The sequence below is a fragment of the Pangasianodon hypophthalmus genome, chromosome 4, assembly GCF_027358585.1.
Source record: "Pangasianodon hypophthalmus isolate fPanHyp1 chromosome 4, fPanHyp1.pri, whole genome shotgun sequence".
In the NCBI taxonomy this organism is placed as follows: domain Eukaryota; kingdom Metazoa; phylum Chordata; class Actinopteri; order Siluriformes; family Pangasiidae; genus Pangasianodon; species Pangasianodon hypophthalmus.
In genome coordinates, this window is record NC_069713.1 from 30902067 (window position 1) to 30923903 (window position 21837).

Genomic DNA, 21837 nt, shown 5'->3' on the forward strand with positions numbered 1-21837 from the left:
AAATTATAGAGCTGTCTATTTTTTTTTTTTAGGTCCATTTTTAGACATCGTTCCCTTTTTAGAATGCCGGTTTTGCAAAGCTGGAAAGTCTCCAATCAGCTCTTGCCAGGAGAGTCCTGGAAATGTGCCAGGTCTGAAGGATGGAAGCTGCTGACGGGAATTCGCCCATGTGGAAATAGCAAGGGGAAGTTGACAAGGGTGTGTTACAAGCAGTACTAAAATCCTGCCTTAGTCTTTTTTTTTTTTTTTTTTTTGCTCAGAACACAAAACAACCAAGAGTTCCTTTTTCAGAGACATTTTTTTACAAGTTGTGCTTATTAAAGCTTACTTTTGTGCACAAGTTTCAAAGCACAAAGTCTTCCGTCCTGAAGACTTTCCCTTGTCAGAAAACCTGTTTATGTGTAGCGTCCATCTTACAAGCAGTTACCATAGAAACAATCATGGATTAGAACGAGCGCATTAATATAAACCTGTGATTTGGATTATAGCTGGGACTACCATCCGCACTGCTGTTATAGGAAATTAATCAACATCTTCTGACCAATCAGAATTGAGAATTTAACAAAGGCAGTTAAAGTTTTGTTTTGTAGCAACTTTTACATATATATATATATATATATATATATATATATATATATATATATATATATATATATATATAACAGAGCAAGGGTTCTTTTTTGCTTTATGTTAGTTTTAATGTCTAAACTCCACACACACAAACACACACACACACATACCTTCATCCAGCAAGAAGAACTGGCAGCAAATCAGGTATCTGGCTCCTTTGTTACAACGCAGCACCAGTCGAGAATATTAATGACATTCTTTGTCTCTATGTACCAACATATTGTGAATAAAAGGGAAAAAACACCCACTAAAAAATAATGTATTTACTTGCATGACTTTAGAGTACAATAAATTTTAGCATGTCTTGCCCTACATACACTCCACGCATAATTAGTTTCCAAGTGCAAATAGATTTGATTGATACCAACTGACCAATATGCAGTCATTTTGATTCATGAATGTATAATTAGTCATTAACCAGCAAATTAAGATGTCAGTTAGACGATTAGTTCAGACAGTCGGCTCTTCCCCTTTTCCAAAATGACCAGAAGTGGAGTTGGTTTAGCTCAGCAGATTTTTCAAGATGGCAGGAACAGCCTGTGAGACGGATTGAGCCAGAGGCAGTGGGATGGAAGTGCCAGATTTCTTTATTAGTGCATATCTGAGAATCAAGGTCCAAATCCTTGGTGTCTGAACACAAGCGATCAGGTTCAACCCAGGCAAATCCATACTCAGGAAAAACTCCCAGACTTACATTTTGTTCAACACTCTTGTTAGCTTTAGTATATTTACTATTAATTTTCACTAAAATTAAGAGACTGATGTGAAAAATAAAAGCAAAAATGGTAACTCCAATAACCACTCTATACAAACATGATTAGCAGAAAAGCATCTCAACATATTAAACCTTGAGGTTCATTCTACAACAGCTGAAGAACACATCCAGTTCCACTTTTGTCAGCCAAGAACATGAATCTGAGGCTACAATGGGACCAGACTCACCAAACCTGGATAGTCGATGATGTTGTTCCAATCTTCATCTATCACTGAGATCACTTTTTCCTCCATTGCTGTCAACGTCAGCGTCAACTCTTGACCTGTAGCTGCTGCCATATGATCAGCTGATTGGATAATTAAATGAATGAGCAGGTGTACAGGTGTTCCTATTAAAGTGGCCATTGAGTGTATAAACAATATGCTTTCATTATACAAATGACTGAGTAATAAGGCTGAAGACTGAACTCTCAGAATAGCTTATTAAACAGTGCGAAATTTGAAATTAGTCTACTTACATTTTCGCACTTAGTTGTTGCCATAGCAACAGCTAGCAACGTTAAGAGACGTCGTTAATGAACATGCAGCTCTTAGGACTGAAATATGTCAAATTACGAATTCTTTACTGTTTCATGCCTCGGTTCGAGATGTAAGTTATTTCAAAGCGCCAATAAAATGTAAAACAAGCCTTAAAGCAGTCTAAACAGCCACTTGCTCCAAAGACGTGGCTATACGCCGAGCTTTTTAGCCAGAACTGCCTCATTTCTGCAGCATTTTGCACCACAATGCAGCATGCTGTTGTAGGAAAATAATCAACGATTGGATGGTGTAACGTGGCCTGAAATGTTTTAGCATTAAACAGACATCAGTGATCAGGAGTCCAAGAAACTGTTTACACACTTTTTTGCAAGGTCATAATGCCACCTAGTGGAGTGATAAATGACCAAAATTACCACATCATGCTTGCTTTTGTGCAGTAATGTAGTTCTTATGTGACAGATCATTTATTTTCCGGCGGACACACAGGCCTGTTAGCATTGCTATAGCTCCAGTGAAGAATGGGTGGAAATATTTACTGGTGGAGTAAATCTGAATATCTGTGTGAACCTCATACAGATAAAGCTGAGCAAGAATTTTTGTCCAAAACTTTATGTACAGTTTTTTACTATTTCTAAATTTAATATCAAAGTAAACTGGAGTACATCCTGGATTTAGTGTATCGATTTTTGTCTGCTCTGGGATATGAATCAACCGCGGTTTGCTGTGTTTAGACAATAAATACATGTGCAGCAAGGCCTGAACCATTTGTTCCTTTAAGAGGGAGGACATGAGCCCCAGATGACCATCCATTGGCATTTTTATGGGAGAAAAGTTTCTTGTTTAATTTACATTAGAGACTGGGGGAAAAAAATTGCTGTCCCGTCCTCTCCAGATTGAAAGTCTAGTTAGTAAGTAGTTCCGCCATTTTCTCCTGGTGATTATGTATGCACAATGTCTATAGTATTAAACATAATTAATGGTGTAATTAAGACTATACCAAAAAATTCTGATTTTTGACACTTCAAAAACGATGCTATCTTGTATTAAAATCTTATTTTAATTGCTAATTGTCTAGTTACACACAAATTTGCTATTGTCTTCAGGAAGTGGAGTTGAATGATAATCACAGAGATCTGTAAACAAAGAGAAGCCAATGCTATTACCAGAACTCCACCGAGAGTGTTTTAAAGTCTATTTTGACCTTGTGGTCATGTTTTGTCCTGGTTCCTGACAGCTGGAAGGCGATGCTGAGCATCACACCTGGCCAGTGCCAAGGACTGTCAAGCAGATACATTCATGTGACTCGATTCAGAATGAAATCTTAATACTACTGGCTAATGATGCAAATTAGAGTCACTTGAAATCTTTCACTTTAACAACCTGGTTCAGCTTTGCTCTGTTGTTATTTTGGTCCACTGTAGTTTATAACGGTGCTGAAACAGCACTGTGGTCTCTTTCCGCTCCATTGAGGACATTTACCACATTCAAAGCTTCTAGCGTTAGTAAGGACCTCTCTCGTTGACATTTTAACCCCCACCATCTGGCAGAATGTACAGCAGCATCCGAGTCTGTACTGCCAGAATGTTGACCAGCTTCTTCCCCTCTAGGGAATCTGGCTCCTGCCCCCCACAACCCTCACGTCTATTCATAATAGTCCAAAGACCCATGATACCGTGTAAGAGATATGTGAGATAAACCACTATATGCAATATTAAAAAAAGATATGACATTGTTTAACCACCCTTCTACCACCGAACAGTGGGAGAATAAAGATATTTTATCAACATAGAGGACATGAACAATGTGAACTCCTCCTGAGTTGCTTTAAAGCACTAAAGTTGGACTCGACATGTTACTTGTATTTGAAAGTGCATACTCAGACTAAGCACAGCCTGAAGTGTCTGAATAACCAAACGTGGGTGGTTTCATCAGAAAAAAGCGAAGGTCTAGACAGCAGGATGCTTGTATACACACATCCTCTTTATTATTCTGTCAGGTAGACCGAATGCCACTATGCCAGGGCTTTGTGTATTATTAAGACACAATGGTTATGATCTGAATATCAACCCTTGCCACTATACGTATGTTTTGACAAAGACAGCATGCTTTCTGGATGGGTTAGTCATCACAACACTCTTATTTCAGCATTTACTGCACACGTTCCTGTAAACAGCATACCTCAGAATATCCCAGAATCCTCCGAGACATATTATAATGGACCTCCGACTGTTATCACCACAATTTGTGCCTACACTAAATTGCATGATATCTTTGGGACTTCACAGATATAATTATCTTTATACAACATTGTGATAGCGAGGGAATGGCTGTTTATTGCTGTTATTACATATGTGATCATAGGAGCTTACTAACGTATAAAAAAGTACAACGTGTCATTCTTAAATCAAAAGGAATAGAATACTTAGGGATGTAACTCACTGGGCTGTATCACACCAGTCCATTGTTGATTGTTGATTATTTTCCTATAAGAGCACACCTGAAACTGTTTTATTAAATGTTCATGTTCATGTACTTTGGGGCTGTTTCGTGACTCATGGCAAGATTGATGGCATCATGAAGTATCAAGACGTTTAATTCAATACCTGTTTGCCTCTGCCAGGAGGTTCTTGGCTTTAGATGAATCTTTCAACAATATAATGACCACAAACAAACACCTGAAAGCAACACGGAAATGGTTGCTGTGCACATCATCAAAGTTTTGCAATAACCATCTACAACCACAAACCTGTAGTGTGAATGGAAGAGGATCATCCATATGCACAAACGTAATCATATAAAATGGGCGTAAAGAATGGACCAAGTACCAGAGCAGGCTTTACCAAAATATATTCAATATTCTAATATTAATTCTACTTACTGTTAATAAATTCCATGCCGGCTCCGGATCTGCTGTGACTGAAACAAGGATAAAGCGCTTATTGAAGATGAATAAATAAATTTTGGAACCATTAGCCTACAGATAGAATATACCAATACACAGCCCTTATGCTTTATGTTTGACTTTATGTTAAAGTCAAAATATAACTAATATTCTGAGTTATTTATTTTTGCCCATTTCCCTGAAGGGTGCCAATAATTCTGGTGTGAACGGTATTTTTCCTACAGATCAACAATCCAGAGGACAGAATAAAAAATGATCCTCCTCTTCTGGGCCGGGAGGCAGTTTTATTTCCGCTGTAAAGGCTCTTTTGCACGAAGCGTTAAAATTGTGTTAAGTGTTAAGCCATTCCAGGATTAATGAACTGCAATCGAAGGAGGTGGGGTGGAATTGGTTTCAGCACTGGAAGAGATCTATCTCAATTTCCCCGTCAAAGCCACCAGAGGCCGGAGACAATCGTGTTAAGGGGCCGATGCGAATAGCCATTCCCGCGCTATCAAGAGAGCCATCGAGAGGAGGAGGAATGGAGGACGAGGTTTATGGCACACACCTGAACCGTGAATAATGAGTGGAGCCTGTGATGCCACTTTCATCTTCAAGTGTGTCACGGATTGGCTTTCATCTTCATCTGCAAACCGCTTACAGCTCCTTAAATGAAGAAGAACGCACGCTTTTCCGTGGCTTGAGGATATACCTTGATATGGCTCCTTCTTTTCCTCAGTTTTTTCCCATGTTTTTCTAAAGTGCTGATGGTTACATATCTCACGGCCTGCTCTGTAGCTTTGCTTGCATACATAACCGAGCTAACAGCGTTGAAATGCATGGATGTTAATCTTTGAGCTAGTCGAGGGTATTTCTCGTGGACAATTTGGCTCGAAAAAAACTATATCCATGGGTCATGAATTGTCAAGCTACGAGGATAAGAACTGAGAATATGACTCAAAATGTCTCAGCAATTCGAGGCCTGAATAATGAGTATGGTTCTGCATGCCACTCAGTGAGCTGGCAAATTAATATGACATATTCAGTCCATAGAGTTTGTGGGGAAACTCTGACAGGCTGAATAGCGATTAGCAGTAATTGCCGCTTTGATAAATTAGCATATGCCAGTCTGAGTGTCAGGTGATATCAATTGAAAGCCTGTGCCTGACAAGAAACGGTCTGTGTCTAATCAAATTGAATCAATTCCACTCTTTAATAGGCATTATACGACGATAACCTGGAATGAGAAGCAATATCACAGTAAGGAAAAATGATAATGACATCTTTTCGCAGAGCTTATACGCACGGTATTTTATTTTTTTATGAGTTTTGATTGGACAAGAAAAAAAATTCAAAATGTTTTTAAAAAAAAAAAAAAAAAAAAAAGCCACAGCAAACCAATTACAATGAATCCACCGGTCCTGTTCTATAAATCGTACTGTGAATTTTGGATAAGACCTGGGCAAACACTTCGTATTCAAGTGTAAGCTTGTAAATTTTAATTTTAGAACTTTTTTAAATAACATTTTGTGCATTTCGTTTTCCGCTCAATACGCATACTCTTAAAGTTATTCTTGAGTTTGTTTACGACATACTGTCGCCACCTACAGGGCTAGCATGCTCGTCTAAGCGTTTTCAGTGATCTTCTTTGTGTTTTCGTTTGAATGCTGTTCATCTGGACGGGAATTTTTTTTTTTTAAAAAACAGAGAGAAGTTGTTTTGAAAACTACTTTTTGAAAAATATCCACATACATGTGGACAGGACTTTAGAGTCCACTTATAAAGAAAAAAAAATCAAGTATTCCCCAGAGAGTTATTCAAAATTAATCACAAAATCAATTTTTAGGAATTTCAAGCATCCATGTCATGACTTACAGCCTGTTCCGCCCTGCATCTTGTGCTTTAGACAAAGCAATTTTGCAGGATGTCTAGGTTTTTTCTGGTTCAATTCTCTGCCTTGCCTTGGACAAACACAATGTCCGTAAGGGTATGGAAACCTTTGACAGGATGCGCAGTGGCCTTTCTGATTAATAGCACCCACCACTGAAAAACTTGCTCCTTTAGGATTTACAGCACACCCACATCTCTCTCGCTAGCTGGCTGCAGTAGCCTTGACCCACTTCTAACCTCAACAGGCTCCCTGGAGTTCCTAAACAGCTCTTAACTTAGCATAAAAAAACACACATGGCAGAAGTTCTCTTTAAATAATGCATTGGGTTAAAGATTTACACAAGTTTTCCATTTGTTTAGAGGCCAAATGTTGCTTCCTTAGTGACAAGCTTTAAGGATGATGTGGCTAATTAATAGTGGAAGCTTAAGACTATAAATTAGCATCATGCTCTCAGCGCCAGTGGGATTAAGCGCTACCTAAAAAGAGTGATGCAGCGGTGCTTTATTACTTCTATTACTCCAGCTCTCTCACCTCCTCATCTGTACACTCTACTCAATACCATCATAGATCATTAGCCAAGCCAAGTGAGAAAAGAAGCTTTTGTTTTTACGTTCTTTATGTTCTAGGTTGTTCAGTTTTTTTAAACCATGCTAGCAATAACTATGCTCAATGTGACATCAGCATCAGCACACAATGACTCACTTCTCATGGGAATAACAAAAATACAAAAAAAAACATTACAAATATTTCAATATAAATTTATTTAATGTTTTTCAGGGTAGAGATTTCCTTTAACGTCCCATATTAGTCCCAATATTTCAAGACTTTTTAATTTTTAATGACTAGATAGATGGAAATCCATTACCCCCGTGTTCTTGTTTGTGGAGCATCAGTTGTGAGATAATGCTTCATTTACTTCGTTTGCACTTTCCAAAGTGTCTCGGAAGACGGCGGAAAAGTGCTGATATGGACTCCTATTTGTGAGCTTTTGTGCGTGTCTTAATTGCACGGCTGTGTGGAGTTGTGTCCTTTGGGCATGAATTTGTCAATGACTGATTTATGTTGTGTTATTTTTTAATGGGGTTTTTCATAAACTCCGGTCCCCCCGAGGCTGCAGCTGCACGGGGACTATTTCTCTGTAGAGCCTCGAACTGGAGGATTTCAGTGAAATGGTACTATAACGAGACTATTAGAAACACTGTTTAGGATGTACAGTGCATAAGCTGTAAATAAACCAGATATCATATTCATACACAGCATTAAACTATTAATCAGTATATCAATAAATGCACTTACTTTAGCACTTTTCACTTTTTTTTTTTTTTTTACTTTATTACAATTATAGTTTATGTTTATTTTGCTTATTCTCTAGACTCAGGGTGTCATTTTTTTTTTGTGTATTTTATGTATATTCTCTTGTAATCAGTTTTGTTTTGTCTGTTTTATCTGTTTTGTCTCACTTGTGTCTCATTCAGCTAGTCCACTGGTTGTTGTGTTCTTTTAATCCTTGCATGTGTTGATATTGTTATGTTAAACTTTCTTTCTTTTCTGTTTACGTTGTTTGTATTTTCTGATTTATTTGCTGTTTTGTCTGAGTTGCCTGCCTGTTATTTGACCCCTGACATTGTGCTTTTATTTAAAATCTAATGTGGTGCTTATATAGACGAGGATTCCAGACACAATCTGATTGGATTTAGGTACATAAGAGTCAGTTACGGCGACGGCAAGTGATTTGTGGTAAACGTGGTCCAACTGACACATTTAAGGTTTTCACAGTTTTTGAAATCTAGACTAAAAGTTTAGTTGCATGTGATGTCACTAAAATACCCATAACGCAATTCTCCTCAGTCAGCCAAGCATTTTGACATGTCATACATCTATGTACCAATAGTTTTGTGGTTACAGTAAGTTTTGTGGCGAAGTGCACATGATGCCTTGTGACCCATAATGCAATTCTGCACAGTGAGTCAAGGGTATTGTCATCCCCCATAATGCAATTCTCTTCGCTAAGTTGATCGTTTTGATGTATGACATGACTGCAGGAGTTTGGTGATTACAATCAGTTTATGGCCTGTTGTTTCCTGCTACTGATTTCTCAGTGAGTGTGTATAGGGGAAATTTGATCAGGAATTTCACGACACGTACGTGGGAATGGTGAGAAAAGTAATCGCACACACCTTCCAAGAATTCCGAGCGATTTGAGGTATGATCCGTTTCTGTGAGGATAGTAAATTGAAATAGTGTTTCTGTTTGCTGCTCTAGACTCATTTTACATTAGTGTGTATTGCAAATCCCGACGGGAAATTCCACACGACATGCACGTCGGATCAATTCCCAAATGGGATTTCCTGATTCTCTGGAAGAAGTCGAAACACATGGACACGTCATTCATGTTGGCGTCACTTACAGTGTGGGAGTTGGCTGGAAGTGGGCTGGAAGAACGCCATTTTCCGAACATTTCCAGCGAAAATTCTGAAACGCAATGTGTATATGCCAGGTCTACGAGAGGATACGTGATACGAGCATATCAGCCAAACAATGTCCGAGCTGTGACACCTGTGTTTTATTCCTTCTTCATACTCTGTGGAAAAGTGCACATGGGAACGCTGAGAAAATTAATAGCACGTGTCAGAATGGGGCTGCACATTTTGAGGTACGTTTCTTGACAGTGGGGCAAAAACTACTGAGGACTACTGAGGGACGTGCCGAAAAAGTGTCCAGAAACTACAATAAGAAACAAAAGAAGAAGAATAAACTCGCACAATTATAAAAGTGATGCTTGCGTTGCATAGCAAGCGCCTCTAATTAAAGAAATGTCAATATATTTTCCAATGAAGCATGCTGATGAGATTTTTTTTTTAACCCCAAATTGCATAATTCACAGCCTGGATGGAATTTCCTTTTCCTTTAATATCCAATTAAAGGCTAAAATGCAGGTGTAGCGTACGGAATACTCTGCTTCCATGTTAGCTAACCTCCAACTTTAGCCTCATATCATCTACCCAGATGGTTTCAGATACATCTCCATGTCTGATTCTATTTATTTATTTATTTATTTTGCCATTTTCGTGTTATTTTATCTTACAACATTTTATAAAATGATCAAATTTTCTATAGCAGCAGCTCTGAAAATAGTTTCTACACTTCAAATCACAGGTTTATAATTAATGCACTCGTTCTAATGCATTATTGTTTCCATAGCAACAGGGACTTGTATGTTGGACACTCCACATAAATAGAATAAAAAAAAAACATGTTGTTACGTAACAAAAAAGAAAAACCTATAATCGTCGATATGGTGACGTTTTCTGTCAGGAGACATTTATTTACGAAACTTTTACGAAAGTCTAGCGTGTTAGCGCTTTGTAACAGGTGGTAAGTTTTCCATCATGGGAAAGTCTTCAGGAAAAGGAGCGAAGTTTACGCTTTCTGGTTTCCCAGTAACACGACAAGCTGTTTTTTCTTCATCTTATGAACTTCAAGAGAGAGAAAAACATACATGAGGACGGTTTATACAGTAGCTGCTATAACGTAAGTGATAACAGGATAACTAGCTCTGTGGGTGTTCCACAACATTACATGTAACTATAAATGGATAGAAACATTGATGTGTTGTTCATTAACAAATTAAGAATTGTTTTTGTCGACTAATTGCTGTGGTTTTAGAGGAATAAAAGACTTGAAAGAAAGAAAGAAAAAATAATTAGCTTCATGGTGGTAATCACAGCTCTCTGTCATCTATATTTTTCTATAACAGCACACCGTTATTTAAAAAAAAAAAAAAAAAAAAAACACTACAATTCCAAGTATATGAAATATAAAACTAGCTTTGGCTAACGAATAATGGGAACATTTAGACACAGGAAAAAAGGTTATAGCCCCGTTGTCTCTGTAACTTACAATTTTCAAGGCCTTACAGCAGATCTGAAAGGTTCAGACCAGTGTGGTGTTTCATGAAAGCAAAATTTTTTTTAAATGCAGGCCTGACATTTGGTCTTTCATTTCACGTCTGCCTCTGAAGTGTAAAGGTGACAGAGTGAACTTAAAAGGCTTTGTCTCAATTTGCCCGTGGCACCTGAAGCATGTTTCTTTTGAACATGGCAGCAGTGCAAAGCCACCCTGCTTGATTTCATTTCAAGGACTCCTGGTCCTTCAGTCTGTGAGTGTGTGTGTGTGTGTGTGTGTGTGTCCTTGTGAGTGTAAGAAGTGATGCTCAGAAATTCTCTATTTGACTTTCCATTGTCACACCACTGTGTTAAAAAAATTTACCTGTCCCATTGAGATTAATTGCAATTACTTGCAAACTTGTAGCATTTTACTTTTAATTAAACAAAAGAAATTCAGCTTAATTTGAAAATTGTTCTCAAAAAAAAAAAAAGAAAAGAAAAAAAAAAGTGCTTTGTACTTTTTGTTCCTTTTTCTCTGTCAACTTTTCCCTTGCTGCTGCGTAGGTGTGTACTTCAACATATTGCATATTTATGAGAGCTGCATGATTGACAGCTGCTGCCTCAACTATAACAGTCCAGGTACTAGATTAAAGAATGGTGTAGGTTGGAAATAACATCGCATCAGTCAAATCTTACCACACATGTCACATGAGCCTGTAGAGAGTACTCATTTGGAAAACATGAACTGGGGCCTACACCCAAAAATATTCGAAGGCTTGTAGCAACATCTCAGTGGTACTATTTTGCGTCAACGTAGTTAACAATCTCATAGATGCCATTTTCTTTGAAGTGTCTCAAGAAATCCTTTGAATGTGCCCTACATGCACTGAAGTGACAAAGGGGCTTTAAAAAAACCCCAACAACAACACAGGAATATACATTATTCCACCCCCATCGTATTCTCATCGATCGTAGAGGCTTTTAGCGTCTCGCTCCTCGACTCTTCATTAACAAAAGCCTTTACGTACAGCACCCCGGGTGCTCGCTAAACAGCGAGGAGATGCATTGTGCTGGAGCCTTCTCGTTTCAGGGAGCTTTGCTTGAGTGCCAGCAATGACGCATCGCACGCTTTTACAGTTATCGACTCTTCGCCTTTCTGCCTGTTGTTAAACACAGCTTTGTGTGTAGGTGCGGATTAAGGAAAAGGATTAGCTGTTTGAAATCTCAGGTTTTTTTGCTTCCAAAACAAACAAAGCATGATGTCTTTTACCACCGCTGGTTGTTGTGCTTTGAAAAACAACGGATAAAAATGAACTGCCTGAGGCTTAACAGAGTTCATCATTAACTAAATTACTCAGCTACTAACATTGGGTAGCGATGTCAGCCTGGTACGAGTCAGGTACGGTGATTAAGTCATAAAAATGTTCCTATTTTCAGATTGAACTTGAGAGTAGAACAGAAAGATTGAGTTGCTTGTTTGTCAGTTGTTCTAAAACTCAAGGAGGAGAGCTAAGCTCTAACTTCTGAGTCCATAACAAACCTGCAGGTGAGAGCGTATGTTTAAAAATCGGTACTGAAAACTAAGAAGCTAGTCGATTGTAAGTATCTACGTCATTTTCTAATGATTTATTTATTGAAATAAGTCATTCAACTCTGCTATTGCCTCGCAATGCCCAATAGGTTCCTTATAAAAGTTTCAACACAAATGCCAACCTCTCCATGGAGAAATAAAGTTGGAAGCACGGGGGGCCTACTTAGGCACATACTGAACGAGAGTTAATTATGTAATTAATAAATAGATTTTTTAAAACTTTAATTTTTTTTAAGTATGCTGTATTATGCTCCCACATACACCAGCATTATTCTCCAATCCATTAAAAATCCATTAAATCTATGTTTCAAAATGGAAATGCAACTAGTGGAGGCTGTCTAGCAAAACTCAGTGACCGGGTGTGGAGGAGGACATGAGTCAGAGGACATTCACAGAACAACCATAACCTGAACACTCCACAAAGCTGGGTATTATAAAAGAGAGGCAAGCCACATGAACACACATTTGGAGTTTTGCACAAACATGGAAAAAGCTTCTCTGGTCCAAAATTGATCTTTCTGGTCTTGGTACAAAGCACTACATTTTGAGGGAAAAAAAAAAAAACTTAATACTGATCTTAAAAACACTTACAAACTTAACACTTACATCACTGTAAGACTGTTATCCCTATTGTGAAGCATGGTGGTGGTAGCACCATGCTGAGAATCACCCATAATCTGTTGGTTGCTTTTATTCTAAATTTGGGTTTTTCTTTTTTTTTTTTAATAACCTAGCCCTGATCTATACTTTTTTGTCCTGGACTTGTTTTGATGGATCTTTGGTCTTCAGGATGCCGTTTGCAAACTTGGAACCTTCCAAGAAACAGGTGCTGCAGCAGAAATAATTCAGGGGTTTCAAAGCAATGGGGGCAAATACTTATGCAATCAAATTTGTATTTTTTTTTTTTATTCGTAAATAATTTCGCAGTCTCTATTCATTTTCCATCACCTCAATATTATGGGATGATTTGTGTCGATTTGATTTCAGTTTCAGACTGTAACACTACAAAATGTGGAAAAGTTCAAGGGGATGAAAACTTACGCAGGCGACTGTATAATATTCTATTTTGACAAGAAATGAATTATATTTATAAGGCATTTTTCAATTTTAAAGCAAGATTTGAATGAAATTACAAAGAATTAGATGCACATTCATCATCAAGGTACATTAATTATAGTTATAGTTATAAGTGTTATATATTTGATAATATTTTTCTTCACCCCAGAAGTATTTATATTTCATTTGTCGTTTGAGAATAAACAGATCTGAAATTAACACTCGGTTTCACAGTATGAATTGGAAATAGCAATGAATATAAAACTTAACAGTAAACATGTCTGATGCAAAGGTGCCAACTTTGCTAAGAAGAAAAACAACACAAAAATATTTATGATAAATAAACTAGCGTTTATCTATTTTTACGATAAATAAACTAGCATATGTGCACCAAGCAACAGAACGTAAACAGCAAGTCTATTTAATAACAATAACTAAACAGACCATAGTCTCGCCCACTTGGTTTTTATTGACTCACAAGACAAAAGTTACCACTTTCGGAAGCCCGTCCCACGACCTTTCCCCTTCGGTGAATTGACTTTTCCTCCTGTATCACCATAGAAGGGGTCAAAAATCATAAATGCTATGGCCAAACCGTAAATGTTGGCACCTCTGATCATGCAAAAAGTTAGCTATTTTATTAGGCCAGTTGATCCTTTGGACCCTGCGCACAGTTCAATCACCTTTTGGATAAACAACCATACCGTATGCACAACACCGGTAACCGTACGCACAACAGGCCAAACATTTGAACGAGAGGCGAGAGGCGATTCCGCATACTGCAGCGCTCAGAGACGTCGCGAGATTAAGCACAAGGCTTGCTGAGTGATTAAGTGGACCTAAAAAGTGACAGAAAGCAGCAGCTGTAAACAAAACAGCACAAGCGGTACAGAGTGAATACTGAGTGGGAACGGTGTTTGTAAAGAGTGGCGAGAAAATATATCGATATTTGGGAACGGACTTGATAAGTTCAACAAGATCCTTCTGATTCTGTAAAAGTATTCAACACTGTCGCAAAGTTTGGCTTATCTCATTTTATCAGCATTTTACTAAATTCATAACTTTGTCCTCATGATAAGCAACGTCTCTGATTAAGATGCTGTCCGTCTCCTCTGTTGTCCTTCATGTGAAATGGAACGGCTTTCCATCATTTTTGAAATGTATTTCCAGCCCTGATGAAAAATTTATTGTGTGACGTCATACTGTATGGTGACATCAAGCTGACAATATTAAGAACAAGTGTTTAAATCATGTTTAAATCTAATGAAGAATGAAGTCTGCACACATTTAGCTCCAACTGCATTTTATTGGGAATATTCTATGCTATAAATGTTTGTCCTGCCCGTAGACAAAGAAATGTTATTTCATTAAATCATACACAACATGTACGACCTGTCCTGGTCCAAAGATTTACATCAGGAAAACTTTTCTGTGTCAATTAAAATACAGAATTATCGAGCATGACTTCTATACGAATTGCTCATATCACAGCGACTTGCCAGGGATTTTCATTTAATAACGAACATCATGTCACACTTGTAAACTGTTTACAGTTACATTTAATGCTAGGTTAGCTCCTGTTATCACTTACATTATAGCAGCTATAAGCTTTAAGTTGCTCCTTTACCAGGCTCTCTTGTGATGTTAAGTAAAAAAAAACAACAACAACAAAAAAAAAATGCAAACTCTGTCCTGAGGACTTTCCTGTGGGGGAAAACCTCAATAACTATTAAAAGCACTGACACTGGAGACTCCTTCCATAAATATTACTGTACATAAACATCTCCTAACAGAAAACTTCACTATATCAACAAATATCCTTCTTTCTTTGTTAAATAACAACACATTTTAATCTGTTTTGTTTAATTAGCCTAACATCCTGTTTAGGTTGTCATTTAAAAAGGGAAGTGTGATTTGAAATGGCTACACACTGACAAATCTCCAAATTCGAAACGTTTGCGTAACTATTCCTGTTAAATTAAATCATTGTGCGCACTTCGTTCTTCAGTAGATTTTATTCATCAACCTGTCAGACAATGGCGCCGGATTTAACTCTGATCCTCGCATGAACTGATATCATGCAAGAAAAAACGGACTCAAGACACACCTCAGTTTTAGGCAAACTCCATCCCTGAATACTAATGTGTGCGATTTCTGTATTAACTCCTCACTGTGTGCGCTTAACTCTACTCTGAATCCAGCCGAGATATAATTCTTTATGCAAGGAGAACTGGATCTGTCTTCTACAGACAGAGAGACAGAGAGAGACAGAGAGAGAGAATATAGGATGAGAAAAAGACCACATGTGGCCATGAAGCTTGACGGCTATTTGTTAAAGTGTGACAGAGCACCTCCGAGTGTTGTGTTTACGACATGAAACCTTTTGCATCAAGTAAAAATCACGCATCATCTGATATGCACGTCAGATTAAAACTCAACAATCAACAGCGACTTCACTGAAAATTATATCCAAAATATTATAAGAGCACAACGAGAATGTTTAAAGAGTAATCATGAGGTGTACGATTCTGCAGCTGTGGCCTGCTGTGCAGTGGAAATGGAATAATTAAGCGAATTATTTTGAACTGTTTATGTGGCAGTATTCTTGATTATAGAGAACAGTGGAAAATAAAGCAGCCTTGCGTACCAATGAGCGCAGCGTTCGGAGCTTGCTAAAGTTGCTACACACCATTTAAGGCACTTAAAAATAGGATTTTACCCATTTTATTTACTTCAAATCTCGCAACATTGCTGGGATTGTTTTCAGGAAAACACATTTGCGTTGCAGGTAAAACATTTGCGTTTCATTTGATCTACATCAGACATCAAATACAAATATCTCTATGAAGAGTAAAACCGTCTATATCAAACACCAAAACCAGTGCAGTCATAATAAAATAACAAAAACTTCAGACTGTCAACATTTCATCAAAACAAACCAATAAATTGGATCCGAATGTTACTTGTTAGCTACAAAGTTTGACCGCTTCGTACTCTGTGTAGTGTCGATGTTTGGCGCCGAAAGCCTGCAGCGCCGCAAGAATTCGCAACACTTCTGAAGTTAAGAGTTTGAGTCGGTGTCGAAGGAGACACGAGAAAAGATCCAGAGGCGTCGGGCCAGCAGGAGATAATCGATTGACTCGGTATCGAATCTCCATCAACTCCTGCAGCGCCGAGTCCTGGGATCCTTGCGTGTACGGATAGTCCAGCTGCAGGATCAAATCTCGAATAGCTTCCGGGTCAAAGTGCACGCTGTATCCAAACAGCTGAATGCTGTTAATTTTCATGTAGCCGACATTCTGCGAGACGTTTCTGTTCGCCACTTCCGAATCGGCCGTCTCGTTCCCTTGAGCGCCGTCGCTCTGGATTCGGCTCCTCAGGTAGAAATGGACCGTTTCGAAGAAGCTCTTCCAGCGGTTTCCCAACATCAAAGTCCAGTTGTAGCAGTCTAAAGGGGTGTCTAACCTCGTTTTCTCCCAGTCAGGATACCCGTTATGGTTCATTGGCATGGTCCAGCTCTCTGAGTGACTCCCACCGAACGGGTTCACCGAAACGGAGAGCGTCGGCTCCAGGGTCGAGTTCTTCGTCATGCAAATCTGCACCGAAATTCCTAGCAGCATGTGCACTCGACTTGACTTGGATTTATTGCTCTTTAGAGTCAGGAGCATCCTTTTCCTCCATGAAGGTTCAAACCAGGTGTTGAGTTTGACGTCGCTGCTCACGAAGACGGCGGATAAGGCTAGGTGGCCGTCGCGCTGCTCCAGGAGATCACGCAGTTCCGAGTCATGCATTTCCGACTCGGTTCCGAGGTACTGTTTGGTGGGGCTTGGAGCAGCAGGACGGCACAATCCTTGACTCAGTGCGAAGCCGCTGTTGCAGCTCGAGCAGCGTGTTCGATTTTCCAGAGAGCATGATGCGCAACGGCCTCCGGTGCCCACAGAGCAGGGGATCAAACCCTGGCAGGACAGGTGGCCACCCGGGCACACGCAGCTCCGCGTCACCTCCGAGTAGATTCCCGGACTCTCGGTTTCACCGCAGTACAGAAGGGAAAGGGTGCGTTGCAGCCAGTAACTGAGATGCCTGGAAGCAAAACAAGAACAAAGTGGGAGAGTCCGACAAGAAACCAGCAATAAGCAACTATATAATCGCATGTGAGTAAATTGCAGCCTGAAACACAATGCGGTAACAAATGACTCAACTCTAATAGATGGCAAGTGAACTATTTGCCTTCAAGAACAGTGATAATAGCTTTGCATTAAAGGCACAATTCTGCCTTTAAAAGCACAATTTTAAAAAGCCCACGAGTGCCTACTAATAGCTTTAAAGGTTGCAGTATGAGGTGGAATAACACATTATGGTCATTAGTGCTAAAATGCACAGTAGGGTCCAAAGGCCTGAGTTTACTATCAAGAACCGTTTTTAACTTCATATACAAAGAAAAGAGCACATTTGTCCGAGAACAACAATTCGCAAACTTTTTTGAAGCCAAGAAAAAAAAAAGTCCACAGATCCACCAAGCACAGATATTTTATTTTATTTAATCAACACCTTCTGACCAATCAGATTTGAGATTTCAGCAGCGGTGTGGTATAATAACTTTTAACGTTGTGATGCTGTAATTTTTTTTTTACGATTTCCTGGTGAATTGGATTACTTTTGTCTGTTTTGGATATTTTCGTCTCATTTTTAAACATTTCGTCATAAATTTAAAGCACAACAATGAACTGTTGATGAATATGAACTTTAATGATGAACATTTTTTGTTAGTTTTCCTCTAAAACAATCGACATTTGATTATTGACATTATCATGATAGGGACAAACATGTCTCAGCGTTTGAGTCACGACAGTTTAAAAATAATTAATGAATTGATGCGTAAACACGGTATTTAGAGAGATTTCACAGAAATAAAACAATGTGGCTGGTTTTAAATCATGCATTTGAAAAAAAAACATTAGTAACACATTCATTATTAAAGCTTTGCTCGTGTAGCTGTCTGTACACAGGAGAGCAAAACCGGCTCAACTACGGAGCTGCACTTTAAAATCATAATCATGTACTTCTAATGATTATAATGGCTCCTTTTCATAACTGCATGCTAACTAAATTTTCTGTCCCATCCATTAAGCTTCATAAGATGGCTAATTGGCGTCGAGGTTAATGCCCTGCCTTTAGGAGACTGTTTGGATGGCGGTGCTGATGTTAAAAACTTTCACGTCTTATTTTGCATAATTGCAAAGCAAACAGCTAAACAAGCGCAATTACGGATGCTGACGTCAACCAGAAGTCCATAAACGCTGACCTTCCATTCTCACATAGCTTTAAACACGCCCTCGCTAAATTCCGCTCGTTACTCGATAGCGTTCATTACCGGGGACATAAGAGAGGCTGGGAGGAGAGATGCCATTTTTCACAAGAACATAACCACTCTTGTCAGAAAGACGCTAAAAATCAGATCATCATCAGCGTGGCGCTCAGCACACAGCTGTTTTTTTTTTTTTCAAGAAATCAGATACAAAATGTTAGCATTCGAACGTAACCAGTGAGAAAACTAATCTCTGTGGTCCAATCAAGCAATTAACAAGAAATACAAAATGGTGGATTCAAAATATTTACACCACAGCGCTGTTAAATTCTCAAATCTGATTGGTCAGAAGGTGTTGGTTAATTTTCGTTGATGATTTTTTTTTTTATAAACGCACATCCCCCAATTCTGTGCCTCAAGAAAAGAAAATTATATTACAGAAATTCAATTAATAGAAATAAATTATAGAAATTATCAACAAAAAAAAATAAATTGCTATTCAATATGGTGCAGGAAGTCATTTGGTTTTGAATTGAAAATCTCCCAGCGTGAAGTCGGAGATGGCAGATTACAAAACATTACGTTTACGATAAAATTACGATCTTTCTTTGTTCTTTGCTTAGGAACGTGACAAACGTTTGAGCTAGGCAAACACATATTAGCATTACTGCTAATGATTGCTCTGTGTGTAGACATAAAATGATTGGCTCACACTTACGAAGGTCACAATTTGGGTGATTACTTTCACTCACAAGTCATTAGTTTTGTTAAAGTACTTTTCCTTGAGTAGAGTTTTGGCTGCTTTAGCCTCTTCACATCCCTGCTAAGATAAATCTGATTATTAACTGACTCGTGTACACTCAGTTGTCAAATTAATGCGAGGAAAATGACACTTATCTGATTATTTGATGCATCTAAATGCACTTACGGTTGCTTGAGAATGATTTATACTTTTATTAGCTTTCCTTCTAACTAGTAAGCTAGCTAGGGGAAAGTAATGGGAAAGTAATCCCATCTTGAACATGGGATTGAAATGAAATGTTACGTGTTTTATTGATCCTGTTTTAATTTCTAAAGAGCCTCTTCCACCGTTTTATAAAATTCCTTTGAAAACGATGTTACATCAAATCACAATGCCTCACAAGCTTGGGTAGGTTTTGTCAGAACGGCGATGGGGAAAGTGGAATTGGACAAAGGTGCACTAATATCTGTACAGAAACAGGTCTATTTTTTTTTGTTTTTTGTTTTTTTTACCTTTCCCTTGGCAGGATTATTTTGGGCTGCGAGCGGCACCTCCGGCTGAGGCTGAAGAGTTTAGCGGCGCTTTCTTGCGCTTTGTTGAGGAGGAAAACGGCGTCGTTCTCCAACTTCCTGTAGCGCTTTAGCAGTGCTGCGTCACTCCTCCACGCGCGCCACACTGATGACAAATTCAGGGCCGCGTGTGTCGACAATCGGACCATGAAAGCCTGGAACTCATCTGCACACAACAATGTAAATGTCAAATGTACGATAACAAGCCTTATCCTTAATTCATTTCCATACTAATGGAAATAGATGCACAGAATGAAGCGTGTGTGTGTGTGTGTGTGTGTGAACAGATGGGAGTGAAAATCAGAGAGGAAGGCAATGACCTTTTGATGTCAGTCAATTTAAACACTTTCTAATTCAGCTTGTAACTCCCAGGTCCAAATGACAGGAACGTCATGTTCATTAGAAAGGGTGAACCAACTGTGTTAATTATAAAGCATCAAAATCTCAGAAGAATTAGTCGTAGTTTTGTTCCACTTTTGGTACACATTTAATTTGGGTCATTTTCATCCTAACAGAACATAAAGGCTAGCGAGAGAATGCGCTGGACTCTAAATTTAATTGGTGCTCAGGAAGCTGAGATGCACTTTCTCCTCCGCACAAGATACAAGGAACCTCTGGCACCGGAAAACAAACCGGAATTGATTTTTTTTTTCTATATTCGTTTCCAGTTATATATTTTTTCTGACTTTTTCTGACCAACGGTCATCATAAAACACCTATTCAAAATTCAGACAGAAGTACTTTTGGTTTCTGATTATATTCAGTGCCATTGTTTGACCTTTTGCAGAGTTTTAACAAAAATTTTTTCTATTTTTATGGCAATTATAGGAGCAAAAATGTGGACGCACTTTCCAGAAAGGGAAATGCAAACATTTCAACTGATTTGATCTTTTCCAAAAGGAACATCCTAACACACACACACATACACACACACACACATATACACACACTGACCATTTCTGTTACTTTGTTATAATGAAGGAACATCTGTGAAACCTGACACCAAACATCGTACTATAAATTAATTTGTCTTCCTTTCGTTCTAAGGGTGCCAAAAGTTCTAAAATTTAAGATTTTTTTTTTTTGAGAAACACACGTCTGCAGGATGAGAAAAAATATGCCGAAGACACACCCAACACCATCATCATCAGTCTATTCTGTTTTTTTTTCCCTTGAGTTTTCTAAAATAGGTGTTTTCCAGTCAGGTACCAAAAAACCAGAATCTTCTATAGAAAAAAAAAACAAGTTGCAGTTTGTTTTCTGCTGCCAAAAGTTCCTGTATCCTGTCCAGAAAGTGCCTCTTGGCTTCCCGAGCAGTAATTAAATCTCGAGTCCGTTTTCTTGCTAACCCTTATACTCCGTTAGGGTGAAAATGACCCAAATTAGACGTGTAAAAAAAAAAAAAGTGGAACAACACAAAAATGACTCTTCATTTTGTTCTTACGCGTGTGCAGACTTTTGCAACCAGAACAGAAACGAAGCAAGACGAAACAAGTCGAGCACCTGATTGCTCAAACTCCTGGTTGGCGTGCCTCCAGGCCTCGCTGGTGTGCTCCAGGTTGCTGTGTTGTGCTCGGAGGCTGGCGTGGGGGCAGTTGCACTGCGGGTGCCCCTCACTACATTGACACCAGCAGTCGTCGTCCCGGCACGTGAAGTGGCCCTCGCCGTTGCAGCCAATGTAACTCAGCGCCGCGTGCACGAACCGGCTCCTGAGGTACTCCGGCAAAAGAACCTGGAGGCCTGGAAATTGTAAATGTTAAACGAAATTTAAGTGATAAGCCACTAGCATAGATAGCATGTGTTTCAGACTTTTGAAACAACATGCGGTTTAAATGGCTATTGGTCAGAAAGTGTTGATTAATTTTCTATAACAGCGGCTCTGACAGTAGTAGAAAGACATAATTAAAAGGCTAGCCATATTTTTGTGTGCATGCGTGACACATCAATAATTTCTTAAATTAAAAAAAGTATAATAGATTTTTTTTTTTTATTTAAAACGAGCTCATCATTGGTGCATATTAATACAACCAA

The 21837-nt window shown here is 38.6% G+C and overlaps 1 protein-coding gene across 2 annotated transcripts in view; it reads right to left on the bottom strand.

Moving 5' to 3' along the window:
* Positions 1–13708: 13708 nt before the first annotated feature.
* brinp3b (bone morphogenetic protein/retinoic acid inducible neural-specific 3b) overlaps positions 13709–21837 on the bottom strand; it is a 31974-nt gene continuing 23845 nt past the window's right edge. For both annotated transcript variants that reach the window (XM_053233023.1, XM_034303426.2), the window contains 3 exons: positions 21310–21546; positions 19750–19972; positions 13709–17270 (listed from right to left, as the gene is read on the bottom strand). In XM_053233023.1, coding sequence (XP_053088998.1) covers positions 16157–17270; positions 19750–19972; positions 21310–21546 — 1574 coding nt within the window. In that variant the 3' untranslated portion in view covers positions 13709–16156. The remainder of the gene's footprint in view (positions 17271–19749; positions 19973–21309; positions 21547–21837) is intronic.